Source organism: Myotis lucifugus, unplaced genomic scaffold, assembly GCF_000147115.1.
Source record: "Myotis lucifugus unplaced genomic scaffold, Myoluc2.0 scaffold_18, whole genome shotgun sequence".
Taxonomy (NCBI): Eukaryota; Metazoa; Chordata; class Mammalia; order Chiroptera; family Vespertilionidae; genus Myotis; species Myotis lucifugus.
This window is the reverse complement of record NW_005871066.1, coordinates 11229618-11252709: the sequence shown is the minus strand read 5'-3', so window position 1 is coordinate 11252709 and position 23092 is coordinate 11229618. Positions and strand designations below refer to the sequence as shown.

At 38.4% G+C, this 23092-nt stretch overlaps 1 protein-coding gene across 1 annotated transcript in view; it reads right to left on the bottom strand.

Annotated features, from left to right (window-relative positions):
* Positions 1 to 23092, bottom strand: part of RELN (reelin) — a 419315-nt gene that overhangs the window by 152088 nt on the left and 244135 nt on the right. The window contains 1 exon segment of the mRNA XM_006085409.3: positions 6200 to 6351. Within this exon segment, the coding sequence (XP_006085471.1) occupies positions 6200 to 6351 (152 nt within the window).

Genomic DNA, 23092 nt, shown 5'->3' with positions numbered 1-23092 from the left:
AAAAAGTGTGGTAACTCACTGCATCAAAGATTTCTAAAATAATGCTATTTAAACTGTTGCATTTAGTATCTCCAATATTTTAGCACATATGAAGAGTTTATGTTTTAAATGTAGTTCTTTTACATTTTTCAGTTTTATTTTTGGTACCTCATTTGACTGTTGTAAAGTAGAGAGAGTAGTTTATTCCTCATCACTCTACTCTGGAGACATAGGAAATGACTGAATATCAGGATTGAGAGATAAGTAAGAGCATCTTGATGATGAAACTGAATAAGAGAACAGGTACCTGATAATTAAGTGGTGGAAAAGCCACGTGTTGATCTTATGTCATTTAGCCCTTGAACCTCTAACCTTCTCATTACTGCATTCGGCCAATAATCTGTACTATTTGCTGTCTTCTAGCAACTGTTGACATAACCTGAATTTGAAAGGATTTCATGTCTAACTAGAAGTCTCTCCCACCTACCATTATCGTTCATTATAATACCAACCAGAAAAGCAGGAGTGAAATTGGGGAGAAATCAATATATGATGTTAAGTAAGAAAGCTTGAATCTAATCAGTATAAGAACATAAAAGCAGAAGTAACTTGGATGGTGGTATCTGTGGAGCATTGAAATCTGACATGTTACATATGCTAACCTATGTAACTTGGCATATTGTAAATAATTACTATGTTGAGTAATCTGAACTGAGAACAGAGAAGCCAGATATAGTGATAATGTGACCCTCATTCTGTAAAGAAAATATTATGATTTTGACATCTGATATTGTATTTTTTAGCATTTTATTATATAATTCTTCTAAAACTTTTTATTTACTTACTGATTTTAGAGAGAGAAAAGAAGGGATAAAGAGAGAGAGGGAGAAACATCAATTTGTTGTTCCACTTATATATGCATTCATTGGTTGATTCTTGTAAGTGTCCTGACTAGGGATCAAAGCCACAACCTTGGTGTATGGGGATGATGCTCTAACCAACTGAGCTACCTGGTCAGGGCTCATTACATACCTTTATGTTACATAGGTAGTAAAGCCACTCTAAATGGAAGTCTCCGGGAGAAAGGACTACAAGAAAACTAAATTCCCATTTTAAAAATGTAACTTCCTTACTGAGCACATATTAAAGACTTACCAAAAAGAAAAAGAAAATGTGAAAAGTTACAGGCAGTGAAGGTTTAAAGCGCCACACCCATAGACATAGGAACCGAACCATCAGTTCTCTCTAATTTCATTAATTTGTTCCTTGTGAATTTCCTCTGCTGTCTTAAGAACAGTTTGTTTACTGCACCTGCTTTCACACGTGGGAGCTCATTCAGCTCAGAATGACAGAATAAGAAAGTCTAAAAGGAGCCAAGACTTTAAAATGATGACAGACTTTATCTGAAAGATCCCTCTGGGGGCAATTTATCAGTTCTGTGAAGTTTCAGTGACAGCAGCTCCTACAGAAAGACACAGATTCTTCTTCAGCTTCAGACGCTTTGATGTGCTGTAGAAAGGTATGACTCAAGGGGCATTTTGTACAGCAATTAAAGCACAGAAGATTTCAATAAAAAAAGATGGACAGTCAGTTTTAAAATATTTTAAATCCTGTTTTAAGTAGCTTTTGGGTATTTATATTAGGAAAGTTATTTCGTTATTTGCTGTGTGCAGGACATAGCCCTGACTGAAAAAAATTTGTTAAGACCAATATACATGAAAGAACAGTAATTAGCAGTAAATTGTGTTGTGTACCTTAACTGCAGGTCAAATTCACAGGAAAGAGATAGGTGTTGGCTAAAAGAGCTTGGCATAAGGGAGATGCTCAATAAATTTTTTGTTGAAGAAGTAATAAAGGAATGATGTATGTTAGGGTATTTTTGTCTTCTTCACTAATTCTGGCTCTCAGAACAGTGCTAGATACTGGTGTTTAATGAACTTGTGTTGAATAAGTAAATGTATACACAAAGGAAATATACATTGAATCAAATTTTGAAAATTGAGCAACATTTCCAGAAATGGTAGTCACCATAGATTGATCTGAACCAAGGGGTGAAACCAGGAAGAACAAATAGGCGCGTCCTGAGAGGAAGGGAATGTAATCTGGCCTAGATCAACAATCAGCCACTGATTTTCCTAAGGAGCCGTGTTTAATGAAGGATTACTTATCAACTGTCTATCCTATCTTAAATCTCCTCCCATATTGCTTTCTTCTGCATCAGCTACTAAAGTTTTAAAGTCTTTCCTATAGGTGCAGTCTTATCCTACCCTACTGCCATATCCTACCATATTCTATCCTAAAAAACACCTTTGCTGGATTCTGCTTTCTCCTCAAGATCCACACCCCATTCTTTTCTTCTGTTTACCGATGAACTTCTTAAAGGAGCAGTTCTTTATTTCTTTTTGACTGTATACCATGGGGGCATTTGTGGGCTCACTCTGTGGCATTCCCTACACTGCTGATCACCTCTCCAGCATCTCACCCCTGAACCACTCACTCTCTTCCCTCCCTCCTTTAGGGTAGAATGATGCCTTCCTCCTGCATTTCTTTATGTCCACTCTCAGTATTCTTTATCTACTCTTTTCCTTCCACCTACACCTCGCTGAGTGTCCTCCTTAAGAATTTTTCATGTCCTTTGCTGTCTTCTTGGGAGAACACAGCAAATGCAGTGGCTCCAGTTATCACCTGTATGCTGATGACTTTCAACTCTGATTCAGATCCTTAGTAGAATTTCTGCGCTCATATGGCCTTCCAGAAGCCTCAACCTTAACATATCTAATATAAAAATCTTGTCTACTCCACACTTACTCTTTATTTATTTACATTATTGACATTTCCCATCGGGGAAATGGCCCATTCTTCCAGTCATCCAGGAGAGAAATCTGCACCCTCTCCAATACTGTTGTCATAATCCCCACAGTCAACTGGGTGTGAACTTCTGTTGGTTCCTTCTCTTTAGTTCAGGGGTCCTCAAACTTTTTAAACAGGGGGCCAGTTCACTGTCCCTCAGACCGTTGGAGGGCCGGACTATAGTTTAAAAAAAACTACGAACAAATTCCTATGCACACTGCACTTATCTTATTTTGAAGTAAAAAAACAAAACGGAACAAATACAATATTTGTATTTGCATGTGGCCCACAGGCCGTAGTTTGAGGACCCCTGCTTTAGTTATTTATTCTTCATTTCTGCCTTCACGATATTACCACCAGCACTGCCATAATTCTTCTGTTGCTTGAACTAGTGCAATATCTTCCTAACTTAGGATTGTCAGATAAAATACATTGCATGAACAATAGTTATACGAGAATTATTCCCTGTTTATCTGAAATTCAAAATTTTTTTTTGATATATTCCACCGATTTTTTACAGAGAGGAAGGGAGAGAGATAGAGAGTCAGAAACATCGATGAGAGAGAAACATCGATCAGCTGCCTCCTGCACATCTCCCACTGGGGATGTGCCCGAAACCCAGGTACGTGCCCTTGACCGGAATCGAACCTGGGACCTTTCAGTCCGCAGGCTGACGCTCTATCCACTGAGCCAAACCAGTTTCGGCTGAAATTCAAATTTAAATAGGCTTTCCCTTCCCCAAATCTGCCAACCCTACCCTATCTGACTGGCTTCCTGTCTTCTAATTTCTCATTGTTTCAGTCTTTACTTCCTACTCCGTCCAGAATTATCTATCTAAAACACATATGAGAATATTTTACAGAACTGACAGGAAACACCTGATGGTTCCATGATACCTAGAAAAAGAGAACTCAAACTCCTTAGTATGATATGAAAGAAAATCACTGCTCTGTCTCCAGTTTGCTTCTCTAGCTCCATTGTGTGTCTTTCCATTCATTTGTTTTGGGAAAATGACCCAGCTCCAAACATGCCATGTAGTTTTTACTTGTGATTTTTCTCAAAACGTTGGCTTAGATTCTAATGTCTCCCCTTAAATTTAAATCATGCCCACCCTTCATGGCCAAGTTCAAACTCTATCTCCATGAAGCTTTACCCTAGTCCACTCCAATCACCCAGAGCTTCCCCTGCACTTTCACAGCATTTTCATTCCATCCTAGCCCACTGCATTCTCTCTCACAGATGGCATGTGTGGGCAAAACCTGTATAGGTAATACAAAGATATATTGAGTCTTAACTATTTATTAGGCACTGTTTTTTTAAATATATTTTTATTGATTTCAGAGAGGAAGAGAGAGGGAGAGAGAGAGATAGAAACAGCAATGATGGGAGAGAATCATTGAACTGCAGCCTCCTGAAAGCCCCCTACTGAGGATTGAGCCCACAAGCCAGGCATGTGCCCTTGACTGGAATCAAACCTGGGACCCTTCAGTCCACAGGCCCATGCTCTATCCACTGAGCCAAACTGGCTAGGGCTATTAGGCACTGTTTTGAGGACTTTTCAGGTATTAATTAACTCACTGATAAGAATCACTGTGAGTTAGGGACCATTTTTCCCAGTTGTAATCTCCATATATAATCTCCAGTGCTCTTTAAATTCAATAGGAATTCACTAATTTAAAAAATATATATTTTTTAGAGAGAGAAGAAGGGAGAGGGAGAGATAAACATCAATGTGAGAGAGAAGGACTGACCAGTTGACCCATGCACGCACCCAGACAGGGATCAAACCTGTAATCTGGGTATGTGCCCTGACTGAAAATGGAACCAACAACCTTTTGGTGCATGGTATGATGCTCAACCAACTGAGCCACACTGGCCAGGACGTCATTAATTTTTTTAATTGAATGGAGATACTTTTATTTGGGATAATGTACCTTGGGCTCATTCAACTGAATTTTTACCTCATATTCAAAATTATTTTAATTGATTCACTAATAATCTGCTTTGTAGGAGAAAGAATTAAAGATAACTTAATCTCATATAAAGATAACAATCTTTATGTAATGGCACTGAATTGAGTTGATTTCTATGATTGACTATGATTCACAATGGGAAAAAAATCAAGATTTCAAATATATGATGTCAAAATGGTATAAAAAGAAGATACTTAAATTAGACTGTCATATCAAATGTTTATTGCAATTGGGGGGGGAGGCTTAAGGTTTCCCAGGAGTCACTTAATGAAATGAGAGCCAGTTTAAATTCTAATTATTTAAAGGAAATAAGCTCTGGGTCTTTAAATATACAAATAATTTCAGAGTCAAGGTGAGGATATTTTTATGATAGGAAGATTACATTATTATATTTTATATATTTATATAACTTCCATTACATTAGTACATTTTATATAACTTCCCTCTTACCAAACAGATCATTATTGAAAATGAGGTAGCATCACACAGGCATTTGTGTTTGAGATCATGATACACTCTAAAGTTTAATGCTCCACTCTGAACTGTAGGAAATGCAGAATGTACCAGAAGAAACAGCCAGTGCTGAAGCCTACACTCAGGAGGCCTGTTTGTCCTGATGGACTGACATCGATGTCAGTAAGATCAAAGGTTGACAATGTTTATTTCCTGTCTAACTTCCAGGTGTTGCCTGTGCTTTTCCAGTCATTCAACAAAAGAAGGCACGTGACAGCTACTCACATTTCTGGAATGACATCCAGTGAAAGAATATGCAACTGTGGCTGTTGTTGACGAAAATGATAAATTTGAGAGGTCACAAATTTTAACCCCTTAAATCCTCCTTGAGAATTTTTCCAAACTTCTAAATATTTATTTGCTCTACAATAATTCGAAGAAAAACCCGTCTTATAAACACTTTTTTATGTGTTTGCCAATCTATTAGAAAGTAGAGAATAATAAAGCACTATAAAGTATTATAAACCTGTGTTTTTTTTTTCGTGGCTTCCCATAATAAAAAAAAAGGATGCTCCATGAAAACAAATGACTCAGCTAGATTGTTTTTTTGGAAGCTAGGGCTTTGGAAAAGGCAGTGACTTTGTCCTCAGTTCTTTCCCACTGTCTTTTCAGCTTGACCATCGAGGAAGCGGTGAGGAAGGTATGATGGCATTTTGTCTTCAGGCCCAGTCATAGCATGTCAGGACTAGCTCTCTTACAGGATGGTTCCAGCAGGGCTTGTCTGAAGCAGGTGTGAGCATCACAGGATTTTGCTCCATCAGTAGAACTCATATTTCCTGAACTTGATTTTATACTATAGACAACAAACACTCTTACTTCCTCAGGAAGAGGTGCTGGCTTTGACTCTGCCCTAGGTCAATGAAATTTGTTCAAAATGTACTTACCCATAACAAAGTAAAACCTCAGGTTCCCATAACCGGTAGTGTCCATGTACGGAGTGCATAATTTCCTCTCGCCGTCTTTGAGGAAGACCAGTGATAAACCTGATTCTATTGTTCCACATTCTGTACCAATGACAGCGCCCAAGATATCCCACCTTAAAAAAAATGAGAATCATTAAGAATTAGAAGATTAAGTCAAAGCTTTAAAGAGTAGAATCCATTCTTTTTTATGAAGAACATTTACTTAGTAATGGATAATTCTGAAACAAAATGCGGTACTACAGATTTTAGATAATGAACAAACTTTTGAAAAATTGATCTTTATTGTTGAAAGTATTATAGATGTTCCCATTTTTTTCCCATTGAACCCCTCCACCTCACCGTACCTCCTCCCCAGGCCTTCACTGCACTATTGTCTGTGTCCATGGGTAATGCATAAATGTATATAAGTTCTTTGATTAACCTCTTCCCTCTGAGATTTGTCAGTCTGTTGATAATGAACAAACGTTTAAACACATTCTATTCACAATTATGTTTTTTTCCATAGAAGGATAAATCTAATCAATACTATGTATAGAGTGTCTACTAAATGATAGTCTTTATTCTCAAAGTACTTATATTTGAGGTGGGAAATCAAATAAGAAAACAGGGAACCATAAAAAAACAGTATCATAATGTCACAAGTACTCATGTGGTGTTTTCCACATTAAAAATTATAAAAAGAAAAGCTATGTAATATCTGGCAAAAAAAGGATATGTGATTTAAATTGGGTCTTGTCAAATAAGCATTTGGATATGAAGAAGAGAATATAATACTATATAAAAACTCTTATTTATCCTTAGAATTTATTTCTGGTCATGTCTAATTTTGCCATTGTTAGTCACACAACTAACTTGCCTACGGATGGAGAAAACTGGGGCACACAGAGGTAAGTGACTTGCCAAAGGGTAACTGCCAGTTTGGTTCTGAAATCGAGATGTTGTGATTCTCGGTTCACTGTTATTTTAGTAGTTACATTTCTAAAGAGGATGCTGTGTCAGGACAATTATGTTGAACTATTCCAGTTTATAATAGATTTGTGATCAAAATGTCGAGAAAATGCCTATTATTTTGCATTTAAATTGATTATTTCAATCATTCAGGAACACAATAAATAACTTCGAGGAAGCTCTTAATAGTACTTGACCACTGTCAATTAACCAGGAACCTCTTTTGACTCATACAAGAAAATTTCACATTGGTTCATTGATCTTCATTTATCACAATTAAACCACTCAGCCTACTGATCTACAAAAGAAGTTAAGGTCACAAATGATGCCTATGATGGCTGCTTTTAGGCATTTAAATATTTTAGAGCATTTTTAAAGTTAAAAATTAAATTAAAAAGATGGCATTGACATGGACTAAAAGAACTTTTTATTCAAGTGAGAACTGAGATTAGTAGTCTTCTCTTAATTATTAGTTGTAAGTGAATAACTTCTAGATTAATATAAATGGGTGATTTTCATGACCTCTACCACACAGTTGTGTGAGATATAATTCAGACTGTATATTTCTTTTCAAACTTTAAAGTCCAACATATTCCAATTTTACTCTACATTGGTCTTTATTTTTTCCACTATCTATTGGAAGTTAATAAAGTGAAGTTATTTTCTTTAGAAACCCAAATATTTATAATCAAGTGAAATGCAAAGTTTAGTCCACTTTGAAGAGAAAGAAGCAGAGAGAAATCTGAAAAATAATTTTGTAAAAGTCTCATCACTTTGAATAAATTATCTTGCATTTATTAAAAATTCAGAAGAAGCCTTTTGTAGCACAAGCTCATTCATTTATGAATTCGTATAAACACTGGCTTGAACTTAGCTGAAGGCAAAGTATCCTTAAGGGGATCCCGGAGCTCCATCAACCACTGAAGGACGTGGGGAGGGCCTTTCACTTTTGGACTTTAGACTTCTGATGTAAGGTTGCAAAACTGTGATTAATTCCAGTTACAAAAACAATATGGTCTATGAATCTCTCCTAATTTAACAATTAAATGAAAGTAAATGACAACTAAATCTTTGAGGCCAGCAGTGGCATTGGAAGAGCTCTACAATGTTAGCAATATCCAGGATGACATGAGCATTTCCCTGAAAAGGAGTGTCAGTTCTCTACGGTTTAAATTATCTTTTCTCCAAGGAAATGTGGTTCTATGTGAACTGCATTTGAAGAAATGTCTGCCTACGGGGGAGAGCTCTGTACAACATAGCAATTTATATTTATCCTTTGATGACTAATTCTAAAAATAAAGTCCCCAAATTATTTATTATAAAAACAGCGGTATCTATTATTTATTATAGAGTGGGATGAAGTTGGAACACAGAAAAAAGTTTCATAATCAATAAAATGCCTTAAGGCAACTTTTTTCCCTTAGAGGTAGCAAGATCACAATAATATTTAATTTGCATTTTTAAACTACAACTTTCTACTTTTTATGTCAAGAAAGAGAAATATTTTTGTAAGCAGTTTCTTCACTGGAAAGCTGATGATTCCCCCTATCAGCTGTTTTGGAATGGTTTTAGAATAAAATTGCTTTAATCGGCTCAAATATGAATACCTTTAAGAATGATATGAAAGAGTAGAACTTAAATTTTCTTACCAAAAAATAAAAAAAGATAAATATGTGAGGCTATGATGTGTCAACTGACAAATGGAGGAAACCCTTTCACAATATGTACATATATCAGATCACCATGATGTACACGTTAACTAGCTTACAATTGTAAATTTCTCAATAAATTATACATCAATTTAAATTATATCTTAATAACGCTAAAATTAAACACATTTTTTTTCATGAGCCTAAAGAAAGGATTATATATATATATATCTTTGAAGGGAAATTTGGCAGTAACTATAAAAAAATTACATATATACTGTGTATATATACATATACATATACATATACATATACATATATATATATATATACACACACACACACACACTGAGTGGACAGATTATTATGACCACCTGACGTTTGTAGGCAAATTAGCTATAATTTCCCGCTGAAGTTGCTAGAGGGCCAGATCATAATAAACGTCTGAATAGCACCACATACCTAAGTATCGTTGCTGATCAAGTTCATCCTATCATGTTGATGGCATATCCCAATGGAGATGGCTTCTTCCAACAAGACAATGCGCCATGCCACGGTGCTCGTATTGTGCAGGAGTGGTTTCAAGAACATGAGGGAGACTTTACCTTGCTTAGGTGGCCCCCACAATCACCAGATCTCAATCCAATTGAGCATTTGTGGGACGAAGTTAAAAGAGCCATCAGGCAGCTGGTTCCACAACCATCAAATCTCACAGAACTGGACAGTGCTATTCATCATGCATGGTGTCAGATTCCTCGCATCACCTTTCAACATCTCGTGGAGTCAATGCCAAGAAGAATCGCCGCAGTATTGAAGGCAAAAGGTGGCCCAATGAAGTACTGATGGGGTGGTCATAATAATGTGGCCGGTCATAATAATCTGGCCACTCAGTGTATATATACACATTCAAAGGCTGTTAAATCGTGTTTACCCATATCTTCAGAAAAAAATCACTTCTACTGTCGTGGTAAACAACCTGCTTCCCTATTTATAATGGTCTGACCCTCTAGCAACTTCAGCGCGAAATTATAGCTAATTTGCCTACAAACGTCAGGTGGTCATAATGATCTGGCCAGTGTACATAAATGTCTCAAAAAATGTATACACACTTTAACAGCTGATATCTCAATTTTGAAAATGAAATGTATTTTAATGAACACTGCCTTTATAATTATTCAAAGTGTGTGCATACATTTTTGGGGGACACCCTATATGTATGTATATGTATACATACATGTCTGATTCTCTAAATTTCATTTTAGGAATTTTTATTTCAGAAATACTTTAACAAGTATAAAAATTTATTACAATATTCTTTGTCTACTAGTATTAATAGGGGTTGTTAGATAAAAAATGAAATTCTGGTCAGTTTCTCATTTTGGTATAGTCAGAGAAAAGTATGAATGAATATATGCATGAATATATGTATGAATGAATATATGTATATATTCATATACATACACACACACACACACACAACACACACTAGAGGCCCGTTGTACGAAATTCGTGCACTTGGGGGGTCTCTCAGCCCAGCCTGCACCTTCTTGCAGTCTGGGAGCCCTCAGGGGATGTCCGACTGATGGGCCTAAGCTGGCAGTTGGACAACCTTAGCGCTGCTGTGGAGGCGGGAGAGGCTCCCGCCAACCCCACTGTGCTCGCCAGTCATGAGCCCGGCTTCTGGCTGAGCGGCACTCCCTCTGTGGGAGTGCACTAACCACCACGGGGAAGCTCCGGGGTTGAGCATCTGCCCCCTGGTGGTCAGTGCCTGTCATAGCAACCTGTCATTCCATTGTTTGGTCAATTTGCATATTAGCCTTTTATTATATACGATACCAACATTTTAACTGTAGGAAATGTGATATGCAAGGGGGACTTTTTTATTTTAAACATTTGCTTTAAAAATGCAAATAATATCCAAATAGAAATAATTTAAAAAGGCATTTAATTTATATGTATTATAATTCAGAATGAAAATTTAAATGATCTCATTATAGATTGATGAAAATACTAAGATTATTAACATAGGCAATAAAGGTCTTATATTTTCATTACATTTTTTCCTACTTTTATTGGCATAAATGGTTCTAAAGGTGATAGATCTATGAAAAATTGTTTTATTATATTTTTCAGAATATATTAAATCAAGTTGGCAACTTTAGGTTTGAACTAAGATATGGAATAAAGCCTGGCTATAAGATCCCACATTTGCCAAGTTCATAGGTTTTTAATCTACTATGAATTGTCTGAGATTGAATAAATTCTCTGAGATTGATATCCATAAGGTCTGTACTTGGGATAAGTTCTCTGATATTTAATAAGGGATGTACCAGAGGTAAAAACCCTTCCACATTAATTTATATTCATGAGGTTTATCTCCAATATGAGTCCTGTGATGTCTAGCAAGGGGTGTGCTTTGACTGAAAGCTTTTCCACATCCACTGCATTGGTAGGCTTTCCCTCTAGCAGACAGCTTAGGTGAAGGTAAAGGGTGAGCTCTATTTGAAGGCTTCCCTGCAGGTACTGCATTTCAAAAATTACTTTCTTCATTTGGTTCTACTGTATTTCACTGAAGTTCAATTTTATTTCAGGTTTTTATTATACTCCAGAGGCCCGGTGCATGAATTCATGCATGGCTGGGGGTCCCTTGGCCTGGCCGGCAATTGAAGCCTATCAGGGGGCAAGCCAGGTGAAGGGAAGGACCCCGGGAGGTTGGCTGGCCGTTCCCCTGATTGGGACTTATCAGGGGGGCCAATCGGCAAGGGGGAGGGACTGTGGGAGGTTGGCCGGCCGAGGAGAGGAGAGGGGCTGCAGGAAATTGGCCGGCCGGGGGGAGGGGCCAAGGGAGGTTGACTGTGGGAGTGCACTGACCACCAGGGGGCAGCTCCTGCATTGAGTGTATGCACCCTGATGGTCAGTGCACATCATAGAGACTGGTCGACCGGCCATTCCGGTTGTTCAGTCATAATGGTCGCTTACGCTTTTATATATACAGATATTATGTTTCCTTACACTCTTGCAGAATTAACATGAATGAAAATATTGGCTTTAGAATGGTAGAGAGCATTCAGCTTTCTCACTTATAAGACCAAAATATAACCTGCACTGAGAATGTTAGAAAAAATAATGTATTGTCTGGGACATTATATTCTCAATCAATGTTTAGTTTCCTGCCCCTCCCTCTTCCCTATAAAATATAGTGCTATTTTTGTCTTAAAATAAGTGAAAACAACAATTAAAAGAAATGTCTAACTTATAATGAGTATTTTTTTCATACTAGAATAAGCAGAGAAACAATCCTGGATAAGGTTGCAGTACAGTACGGAAAATGTTTTTGCTTAAATATCTTTCAGCAAGGGGGTACTTAGCTGAAAGATTGTGTTTTATCTATCTATTGGTCTTTCATATTGAGATTTTGGCCACGATCTATATGGGACAGTAAATTTATTATAAATTTATATTATCTGCATGGTCAAGTAGGGTTTGCTTTAAATAAACATGTCGGTAAAACATGATCCATTTAATACAATGTTAACTTAGATTGCCAATATATCTTCAATTCACAGACCTAGAATTATAAGCTTATCTAAAATCCCTCTTCAGCTTTATAAGTATTTTGTGACAAGGATTCTAATCAGGGGTAACATCATTCTTCTCGTTGGACAGAGGGAATACTTTATAGAAAACTAGAGGCCCGGTGCACAAAAATTTGTGCACTCGGGGGGTCCCTCAGCCTGGCCTGTGCCTTCTCACAGTCTGGGACCCCTCGGGAATGTCCACCTGCTGGCCGTTCCCTGGGGTATCAGGCCTAAGCTGGCAGTCAGATATCCTTCTGGCAGCTTAGGAGCCCTCGGGGGATGTCCACTTGCCAGCGGGGAGCAGGCCTAAGCTGCAGTCGGACATCCTTAGTGCTGCTGAAGAAGCAGGAGAGGCTCCCACCACCACTGCTGTGCTGGCAGTCGTCAGCCTGGCTTGTGGCTGAGCAGAGCTTCCCCTGTGGGAGTGCACTGACCACCAGAGGGCATCTCCTGCATTGAGCGTCTGCCCCCTGGTGGTCAGTGTGTGTCATAGTGACCAGTCATTCCCAGTCATTCTGCTGTTAGGGTCAGTTTGCATATTACCCTTTTACTATATAGGATAGAGGCCTGGTGCATGGGTGAGGGGCGGCTGGTTTGCCCTGAAAGTGTCCTGAATCAGGGTGGGGGTCCTGCTAGGATGCCTGGCCAGCCTGGGTGAGGGGCTGATGGCTGTTTGCAGGCTGGTCAAGCCCCACAGTGGGGACCTTCACCCCATGGGAGTGTGTGGCTGGCCTGGGTGAGGGGCTGAGGACTGTTTGCAGGGTGGCCACAGCCCCTTCAGGGTGGGGGGCCCTACTGGGGTGCCTGGCCAGCCTGGGTGAGGGGCTGAGGGCCGTTTTCAGGCTGGCCACGGCTGCAGGCTGGAAGCAGGTATCTGGGATTTATTTAACTTCTATAATTAAAACTTTGTAGCCTTGGTCCTGCTCGAAGCCTGGGTTGCCGCTGGCAACCCATGTTCCCAGCCCCTCCTTGAGCGGAGGCCAGGCTGGCTGGAAGCAAGTATCTGGGATTTATTTATCTTCTATAATTGAAACTTTGTAGCCTTGAGCGGAGCCCAGGGCCGGCCAGGGCAGGTGGGAAGCTTGGCTTCCTCCATTGCCGGGGCAACCTAAGCCTCGTGCTCACTCCAGCCCCGTGGCCGCCGCCATCTTTGTGATGGGGTGATGGTTAATTTTCATATTACTCTTTTATTAGATAGGATAACAAGAAGATGCTCAAACTGTTCTAAAGAGTTCTAAATAATTTTGAAGCCCGTTTTTACTAAAAGCATCAACTTACATTGAAAGGGCTATAATGGAGATTGTTTTTGTTTTGTTTTTTGTTTTGTTTTGGTCTATATGAAGAGGTTATATATAAGATTCTTTGATACTATCTCTCTGGAACAAGGAGTCCAATATAAAATTGTTTGATTTGATTTAATATTAATTTTGTCTTAATTTTATTCTACTAGATAGCATTAAATTTTAAGAAAGACATTTTGAGTCAGTTGCAGGCATTTCCCACTTTGCAAGCAATGTCTTTAAAATATGTAACTAATAGTCTGCACTTTGCTCTCTTTATTAAATCATCTTTTAGGCACTAAGTTATGGCTGACCTGAGGAAACCACTGTCTGTGCTGAAATCTTTTTCTATAATTCTAGATGAGCTGTTTTAAAATATATTTCTTGAAAGGGCTCTTCAGAGCAAATTTATACAGCAGATATCTTAATAGGGTATGGATGGTAGTGGAATAGGACTGTAGGACTGGAAGTTGGAGGGAACTAGAAATAAGCCAGCGGTTCAGAGATTACTCTCTCTCACCATTTGAAAAAAGACAGCAAGGCCAAAGATGGGAATGGAAGTTTGAGCCCAGGACAAGTCTTGTATGGCCTCTGGCATCTTTTCTATATCTTGCTGGTGTGTTGGAATTCTGGGTATTCTGTCTTATGTAGGAGACATTTTTACTTTTATTTTTTTAATTAGGGAAAGACTCTTCACACAAGTGAAGTCTAAGGCCTTGAAAGGACACCTGCATAAGTCATTCTAAAAAAGTACAGTTGGACATATTTTTGAAGTTTAAAGAAAGAAACTCTATTTGTTTTTTATTATGATAACAATATTCTCATTATTGAAAAATTGGAAAATATAAAGAGTACAAGAAAAAAATCACCCACAATCACACTATTCCAGAGATAAGCACAAGCACAATTAATATTTTAGTGTATTTACTTCTAATATTCTATATGTATATTTTCAGATAGTTGTGATAATATTGTATATATGTTTTTATATTCTGCCCTTTTTCACTCACATTAATAATGCACACATTTTCCAGGTTATTGGCTCTATATAAACAGGCCAGATAATATATACTTTTTAAATTCTTTATTGTTGAAAGGTTTACATATGTCTCCTTTTCCCCCCATTGACCTCTCCCCGCCCACTCCCACCCACCCCAGCGCATGCCCCCACCCCGCTATTGTCTGCATCCATTGGTCATGCTCATATGCATGGATACAAGTTCTTTGGTTGATCTTTATCCCCCCACCCCCACCCTCACCCCCTGCTACCCTCCCCTGCCTTCCTTCTGAAGTTTGACGGTCTGTTCGATGCTTCTATATCTCTGGATCTATTTTTTTTCATCAGTTTATGTTGTTCATTATATTCCACCAACGAGTGAGATCATGTGATATTTATCTTTCTCCGACTGGCTTATTTGCTTAGCATAATGCTCTCCAAGTCCATCCATGCTGTTGCAAATGGAAACAGTTCTTTCTTTTTTACAGCAGTGTGGTATTCCACTGTGTAGATGTACCACCGGTTTTTTACCCATTCATCTGCTGATGGGCACTTAGGCTGTTTCCAAATCTTAGATATTGTAAATTGTGCTGCTATGAACATAGGGGTGCATATATTCTTTCTGATTGGTGTTTCTGATTTCTTGGGATATATTCCTAGAAGTGGAATTTCTGGGTCAAATGGGAGGTCCATTTTTAATTTTTTGAGGAATCTCCACACTGTTCTCCACAGTGGCTGCACCAGTCTGCATTCTCACCAGCAGTGAACGAGGGTTCCTTTTTCTCCACATCCTCGCCCGCACTTGTCATTGGTTGATTTGTTGATGATAGCCATTCTGACAGGTGTGAGATAGTACCTCATTCTCATTTTGATTTGCATCTCTCGGATGATTAGTGACTTTGAGCATGTTTTCATATGTCTCTTGGCCTTCTGTATGTCCATTTTTGAAAAGTGCCTATTTAGGTCCTTTGCCCATCTTTTGATTGGATTATTTATCTTCCTTTTGTTAAGTTGTATGAATTCCCTATAAATTTTGGAGATTAAACCCTTATCAGATGTAACATTGGCAAATGTTTTCCCATGCAGTGGGCTCTCTTGTTTTGTCGATAGTTTCTTTTGCTGTGCAGAAGCTTTTTATTTTGATGTAGTCCCATTTGTTTATTTTCTCCTTAGTTTCCATTTTCCTAGGAGCTGTATTGGTAAAGACATTGCTATGACATGTCTGATATTTTGCTGCCTATGGGTTCTTCTAAGATTTTTATGGTTTCCCATCTTATGTTTAAGTCTTTTATCCATTTTGAGTTTATTTTTGTATATGGTGTAAGTTGGTGGTCTAGTTTCACTTTTTTGCATATTATCTGTCCAATTTTCCCAACACCATTTATTGAAGAGATTGTCTTGACTCCATTGTATGCTCTTGCCTCCTTTGTCAAATATTAATGGAGCATATGACTTGGGTTGATTTCTGGGTTCTCTGTTCTGTTCCGTTGGTCTATATGTCTGTTCTTGAGCCAGTACCAGGCAGTTTTGAGAACAGTGGCTCTATAATATAGTTTGATATCTGGTATTGTAATCCCTCCAACTTTGTTCTTCTTTCAGATAATATTTTATTATGCACATGCCAAGCTATATTTAGTCATTTTTCTATTATTGAATTTAAAAATATAGTAATAGATAGTTATATTATTTATCCCGCTTTATGGGCCTGAGGAATTACATTCTCAATTCCCTAATGCCCCTGGATATGTTCTAAAGCACAGATAACCTCAAGCTAAAGTTCTGAAGGTGTGAGAGTTCTGCTCTTCCTTCATATAAACTCTTAGATATTCAGGACTGTTTGGTGGCCAGTGTTGAGGAGGTGCACTACCAAGGAGGGCATATGGAAAACAAAGACATATGAAGTAGGCATATGAACATTTTGGTGCCAGCAACCTACTCTGACATTTTCAACAGAAAAATCCTATCACTGGCGAATGACCCAGGATGCCAGGAATCAAAGCACTTCAGACGAATTAGTATTTCATCCACTTTTTCCATCTGACTTCAGTAAAGAAGGTCCTCTCAGATCGGGAGCCAGTTGGATGCTCATATGGACGGCTGGTTTGTAGAGGGGAAAGGAGTGAAAAACCAATTCAAGAATGTCGTTGCCAAGAGCAAAAATGTGCTGCAAATTTAAAAAGGATCTAGAACTCACATGAAGGAGTTCCAGAACAATGGTTACCATATGTAGCTAATATAGAGAGCTTTTTAAAATTAGACAAATTACTATTTATACTCTTTAAAGATAAAAATAATTTGCTTAAATAGAAAGCAATGTTAGAACCCAGGTCAAAAACAAAACAAGCAAGAAGTAATATGTGTCTTTTAACAGCTTGCAACAAGTTTACGCTGATCCATTTTAGCACCTCCCGGGTTTTAAAAAATATCCAATTATCATTTTAACTAGTATTGTCTTTTTTCATAATGACCTACTTATTGGTTTATTTAAGGGTTTCCTTGGCCTTTTTAATTTTGTTTGTGTTTCTTATATATATCACTAATAAATACGAGCAAATTTTTTTGAGCACCACTTTGCTCATATCCCATTACCGATAGTAATTATAGTTGGGATAACAACTAATTTCTAAGTTTTTGGATAGCTCATTATGTGCCATACATTGTGCAAAGTGCTGCAGATATACTGTTGCATAAAATACCCCCATTTTTTTTGTTAATCCTCACCCAAGGATACTTTTTCTATTGATTTTTAAAAAATACTATTGATTTATTTAAAAATAAATATTATTTATTTCAAAGAGGAAAGGAGAGGAAGAGAGAGATAGAAACATCAATAATAACAGAGAATCATCCATCAGATACCTTTTGCACACCCCACACTGGGGATTAAGCCTGCAACCCAGGAAGGTGCCCTGATTTGGGAATCGAACTGTGACCTCCTGGTTCACAGGTCGATGCTCAACCACTGACCCACACTGGCAAGACGAGCTTAAATTTTTTATTTGTACACTACTCTTTCTTGAATCTCTCATCTTCCTCTAGAGTTAATATCCAAGCATACATCTTCCAGTAATTCATCCAGAGAGGGTAAACTTTCTGAACCTTAGGCAATTGAAAAGGTTTTTATTTTCCCTATGACTTGAATGGTATTTCTCTGGAGAAGAATTTTATGTTCTAAATAATTTTCTCTCAGAAATTAAAATAACTTCTTCATTTTTTAAAACTTATGCTTAATGCTACCAAGGAAAGTACAATGAATCTCAACTAGAAGCTCTTAGGACTTCTCTCTTATTGGTACTCTGAAGTTTGTACTCAGATGGTCTAGGACTGGGGTATTTTTCCATTCATTTTGCTGACAATTTTGATTCAGAGGTGTTTTTTTTTTTCTTCCTTCTTCTTTCTTAAATCTCAGGAACTTTCCTTCAATAATAAATAGTCTTTGAATATTTCATTCTACATATTCCCTCTGATTTCTCCTTCTGGATGTCCTATTATTTCTAATGTTAGAAGTCCAATTATTTTACTCTTTAATCCCCCCCCATAACTTATATCTCCCCTTTTTTTTTAATCTAATGACTCCAGTTTTGGGAATATCCCAAGACTCAAATGTCCAACTCATTAATTTGCTCTTCATTTATACTGATATTCAGGGTAAGAAAATTCTTTAAGTTTGTTTTAACAATCATAAAGTTTCATTTCTCACGTATTATTTTTCCTTATAAGATCTCTTTTTATTTCACAAATGCAGTATGATCTCTGAGGATATTAATTATACTTCTCATAAAAATCTTCATTTGTATAGTCAGCTACTTCTAATTTCTCAGCTCTTAGTTCTTTAGTTTGGACTTGATTTTACTCAGATTTGATGATTTTGGGTCATTTGCTTACATTTGTTTCTACTATTCTCTCTTAGTTTTGGTACATATGCGCCCAGTGATGGGGAGGCAGATGTGGCCTTGGCTGGAGACTGCCCTGGTGGCTCTGCATTCCCTTTGAGGTTTCCTGTCACCTGGCATTGCCCCACTTTTCCATTCCAAGGGTCCACATTCACTGCTTGCTCATGGGGAAAGGCCTCTGCTTGGCAGTGGGTGTACTGAGGGCTCACCTGCTTGGCAGGTACCACAGCAGTACCTCAGAATCCAATCCTGCTCTGTGCCCAGCATCACGGACCTGGAGCAGCACTGGGACACCTTTTGTAGGGTCTTATTGAACATGTGCCTTGGGCTATAGTTTCCTCCTTCCACCAAATCCCTTCCTCCTCTCATGTTCTTTTGTGTGTGTAATCCTTCCTAATTCTTGATCTAACAAGGCTACAATTTCTGGTTTATAGTGTTATTATAAATTCATTTGCTCATTTTCTAAGTATTTTTTTTATTGATTTTAGAGAGAGAGGAAAGGAGAGGGAGAGAAATATCGATCAGCTCCCTCCTGCCCACCCCCTACTGGGGATCGAGCCCACAACCCAGGCATGTGCCCTGACCCAGAATTGAACCGGCGACCTTGGTACATGGGACAACATTCAACCAACTGAGCCAGAGCATCATTTTCTGTAACTTCCAAGGATTTGGGGTGATGGGGAAGACTGGAACATGCTGTTTTGATTCAATTATTCTAATGTTCACTGCACTTGTGGAGTTGCTCTCTTTAGCATGAATACTCTGGTGACGACAAAATAAGATATTTTAAAAAGGTATTTGGGGGTGGGGTGGGGAGAGATTAACCAAAGAACTTACATGCATCTATATATGACCCATGGACACAGACAACAGTGTGGCAAAAGCCTGGGGTGGGGTAAGGGGTGGAGTGGAGGGGGTCAAGGGAAAAAAGGGGGGGCATCTATAATACTTTCAATAATAAAGATAAATTTTTTAAAAAAGAAAGAAAAAAGGTATCTATACAATGTTTGCTTTTGGAATGAAAGATAAGTATACAAGTTCCATATTATAGTAATGCATTTTCCAGACAGCCCCCTCCCACCTGACGACAGCCTCAGCTAGGTGAGCCATGGTGGTTGCTAATTAAATGATGTGTTTGTAAGGTTAAGCCACAGTTCAGAAAGACTGACATAAATTAGCAGTGTATCTATTAAAGTTTCTCTCTTGCAGAAGTAACAGATGTGTCTTCTTTAGGAAAAAGAAAAAGACTTTAAAATCCCACTTTAAAAGACTAAACTCAACGACACTGGCATTGGGACAGCGTTGTGATATGAAAGGCAAACAGTTCTCGCATCCATGTGATCTCAGATCAAATTCTTTGATTCAATGGTAGGAAAACAGGGATATTTGGAAAAGTGGGCTCCAAAAAATGTCATAATGACTTAGTAGCTTTCTTTTTTTCTAGCTATTCAGGTGCAAGGTTTGGAAATATTATTAGAGAGAACCACATCTTCTATTTTCTCTCCCATATTTCTTATGGAGGGAAACAGTTAAAAGAGATGAAAATATTATAGCCATATAAATAATTTAATTTTAAAATTGTTTAAAAAACTGACCTCAAAGCTACAGAATTAAATCAACTCAACTGGTTACTCTAAATATCATCTATTTTCTACCTACTTAGGTAGGTGAGCTTATAATGACAAATTATGTGGGTGGAGATGCTTGAGGAGAAGAACGAGACAAGTATTCTGTAAACCTGGCTGAAAAAAACAAAACACATCAAGAATTTCACTACCAGAGTCGTAATCTGTTTTCCTTTGTTACCATATCTAAAAACGCTTCACATTAATTTGATTTTGTGACAGAATTTTCCTCCCAAAGCTATGATTAAAAATTATTATAGCAGCATTCTTTCCTAGACCAATAAAATAGCATTTGGGACTGGGTGAGTGTGGGGAGGGGACACACACATATACACACATCACTGTAGACTAAACCACCATTTTTATCATTACCCCAAACGCTGAATATACTAGGTCCTGTCATCCTTTTATACCTTTACAACATAATGCCATCTTAATAACTGAGCACCAGATGGGAGCATAGTGAGGGAATTCTGGGTGTGTGGCCTGATATCCTAGGGGAAGAGCTGTAAATAAGCCAAGGTGTGGTGTGAGAATAAACTACTTTTAGAACTTAGATGAATTAGTTGTGTACCAATTAGAGTGGCACAGGTGTTTTTGTCAAGCACATTATCCCATGTTATTGGATAAGAAACCTGCGGACAATGCCATAGCTTGAAAGCATCGGCCTCTTAACTGTAACTGATCCCTGATACATCCTCAGTCCAGAGGAATGTCCAAAGGCATAGTTGAAACCACCGAGTCACAGAGTGAATGGAAATTGCTCTGATGTTCCTCTGTGTCCATATTGATTTTAGCTCTTTTTTTTTTAAGGCACAGATACTGCTATTTTTTTAAATAATTATTTATTAAATTGATTGGGGTGACATTGGTCAACATAATCATATAGATTTCAGGTGTGGGTTTCTATGTTATAAGATCTATATATTGCACTGTGTGCCCAAATCTTCTGTCACCTTATATTAAGACCCCTTTTTGCCTCCACCCCCTTCCCTCTGGCAATCACCACATTGCTGTTTTCAGTTTCAATTTCCACATATGAGTGAAATGATATAGTTCTTAGGCACAAATACTTTTAGTTCTTTTTGTTTTGTTTTGTTTTGTTTTGTTTTGGAAGATGATTTAGTTTAGCCACAGATTATATTGTATCATTAGTGCTCTGTGAACATGGAATGTCTGATCTGTTAACTGACATTTATATATTACCAGCTGTTTCTGGACCAGTACATTAATTTTTAAAAACATGTTTAATTTCTCCTAATAGCAAATCAATTGCTTTCTAAGCTTAATTCGTGAATGGGTTTTCTGTGAGGGGATTTCTAGTAGAGGGGATTTCTTTTGTTCCTTTATAAACAGGACATCATGATACTACAAGCTAAAAAAAAATAGAGGAAAAGGGCATTGTGGGGGATTAAAAAAAGGTAAAAATAAATTTTCTCTCTCCTCAAAACAGTAAGAGTAAGTGGCATTGCCTGGACATGGTGGCTCAGTGATTGAACATTGATTGACCAATGAACCAGGAGGTCACGGTTCCATTCCTGATCAGGGCATAAGCCTGGGTTGGGTGCTTGATCCCTGATCATGCAGGAGGCAGCGGATCAATGATTCTCTCTCATCACTGATGTCTCTATCTCTCTCTCCCTCTCCCTTGCTCTCTGAAATCAATAAAGATATATATTTTTTAAAAAAGAGTAAGTGGCACTGAAAACTAAGTTTTACTGGAGAGGGGGAAGGAGAGGGAGAGAGAAGGGGAGAGGACATGGTAGTACTGACGGTGAACATTGCTTCTCTGCTTTACTGGGAAGAGGGCTGGGTTTCACTGACATGTGGCCCTCACTGAAGAGGATGACTCTTCACTGCTGAAGGAGTGGCCTGAGCCTGGAGAAATGAAGGAGTGGAGATCAGCAAATCTCTTCTGCTTCAAAACCTGGGACCCCCCCTCATAGGCAGTCAAACTACATAATTAGGAAGAGTATTTAAACTGGTCTTTGTTTGGGGTCAGAAAGAATGAAATGCTGGTGATGGATCCTTTATCTCCAGAAGGTAGGTAAAGATGCCTTGCGTACGTTGTCAAAGTTCTGGACCCCATCAGAGCCCTTTGGTCTGTGAGGGGAGTGGAATGAGCCCTGTGTAGTGTAAGGGTTACAACAAAACAGCAGCCTAATGTTTGGGTAGATCCTGGAGATGAAAAAGAGGAGCAGCAGTTGCTGGTCCCTCAAGGAGATACTGGAGTGACAGGAGCCTAAGAGAAGAAGGACTTTGTAGACTGAAGGCCTGAGCATCAGTGCTAGGCCTAGAGAGGTCAATGGTAGGCCCCAAAGGGGTGGGGTCCCTCAAAGTGTCAATCTCCTTCAGAGGCCTACCCTAGCCTGTGCCACAGACTTTCCTGGGGCAAGAAAGAGCAGAGCTGTCAGCCACAACAGAAACCTAGCTTTCAGCAGTGAAAGACCCCGATGTGGTCCCAAGGAGTAGCAGCAGCAGTGGCAGCTCAGGCTGCTGGTCAGATTTCCCTCTTATTGGGCCTGAATGCACTTCCTGGGCAATGCACAGGAAGTGGGAAGCCCAAGAAAGCAATGTTGGCCTTCTTGCCACTCTGGCACTTACATGTTCCATCCAGTTTTGATTTAACTTGTTGTGATCAGAGAGACAAGACTATATCTCAGATGTGTTACGGAAAAGCTTCTCACAGCTAACAATTAAATGACTGCTATTTCATATTCACTATGAAATTACATTTAGTGTCATTTCATTTATCCTCACTGCAGTATTAGAAAACATATACTAAACAATGGAACCTGGTGTTCTGATTACATGTATTTATTGCAAAAACAAAGCTAGGTGAGAACCAGGAAATTTCTAGACTTTCTTCCCCACTTACACTACC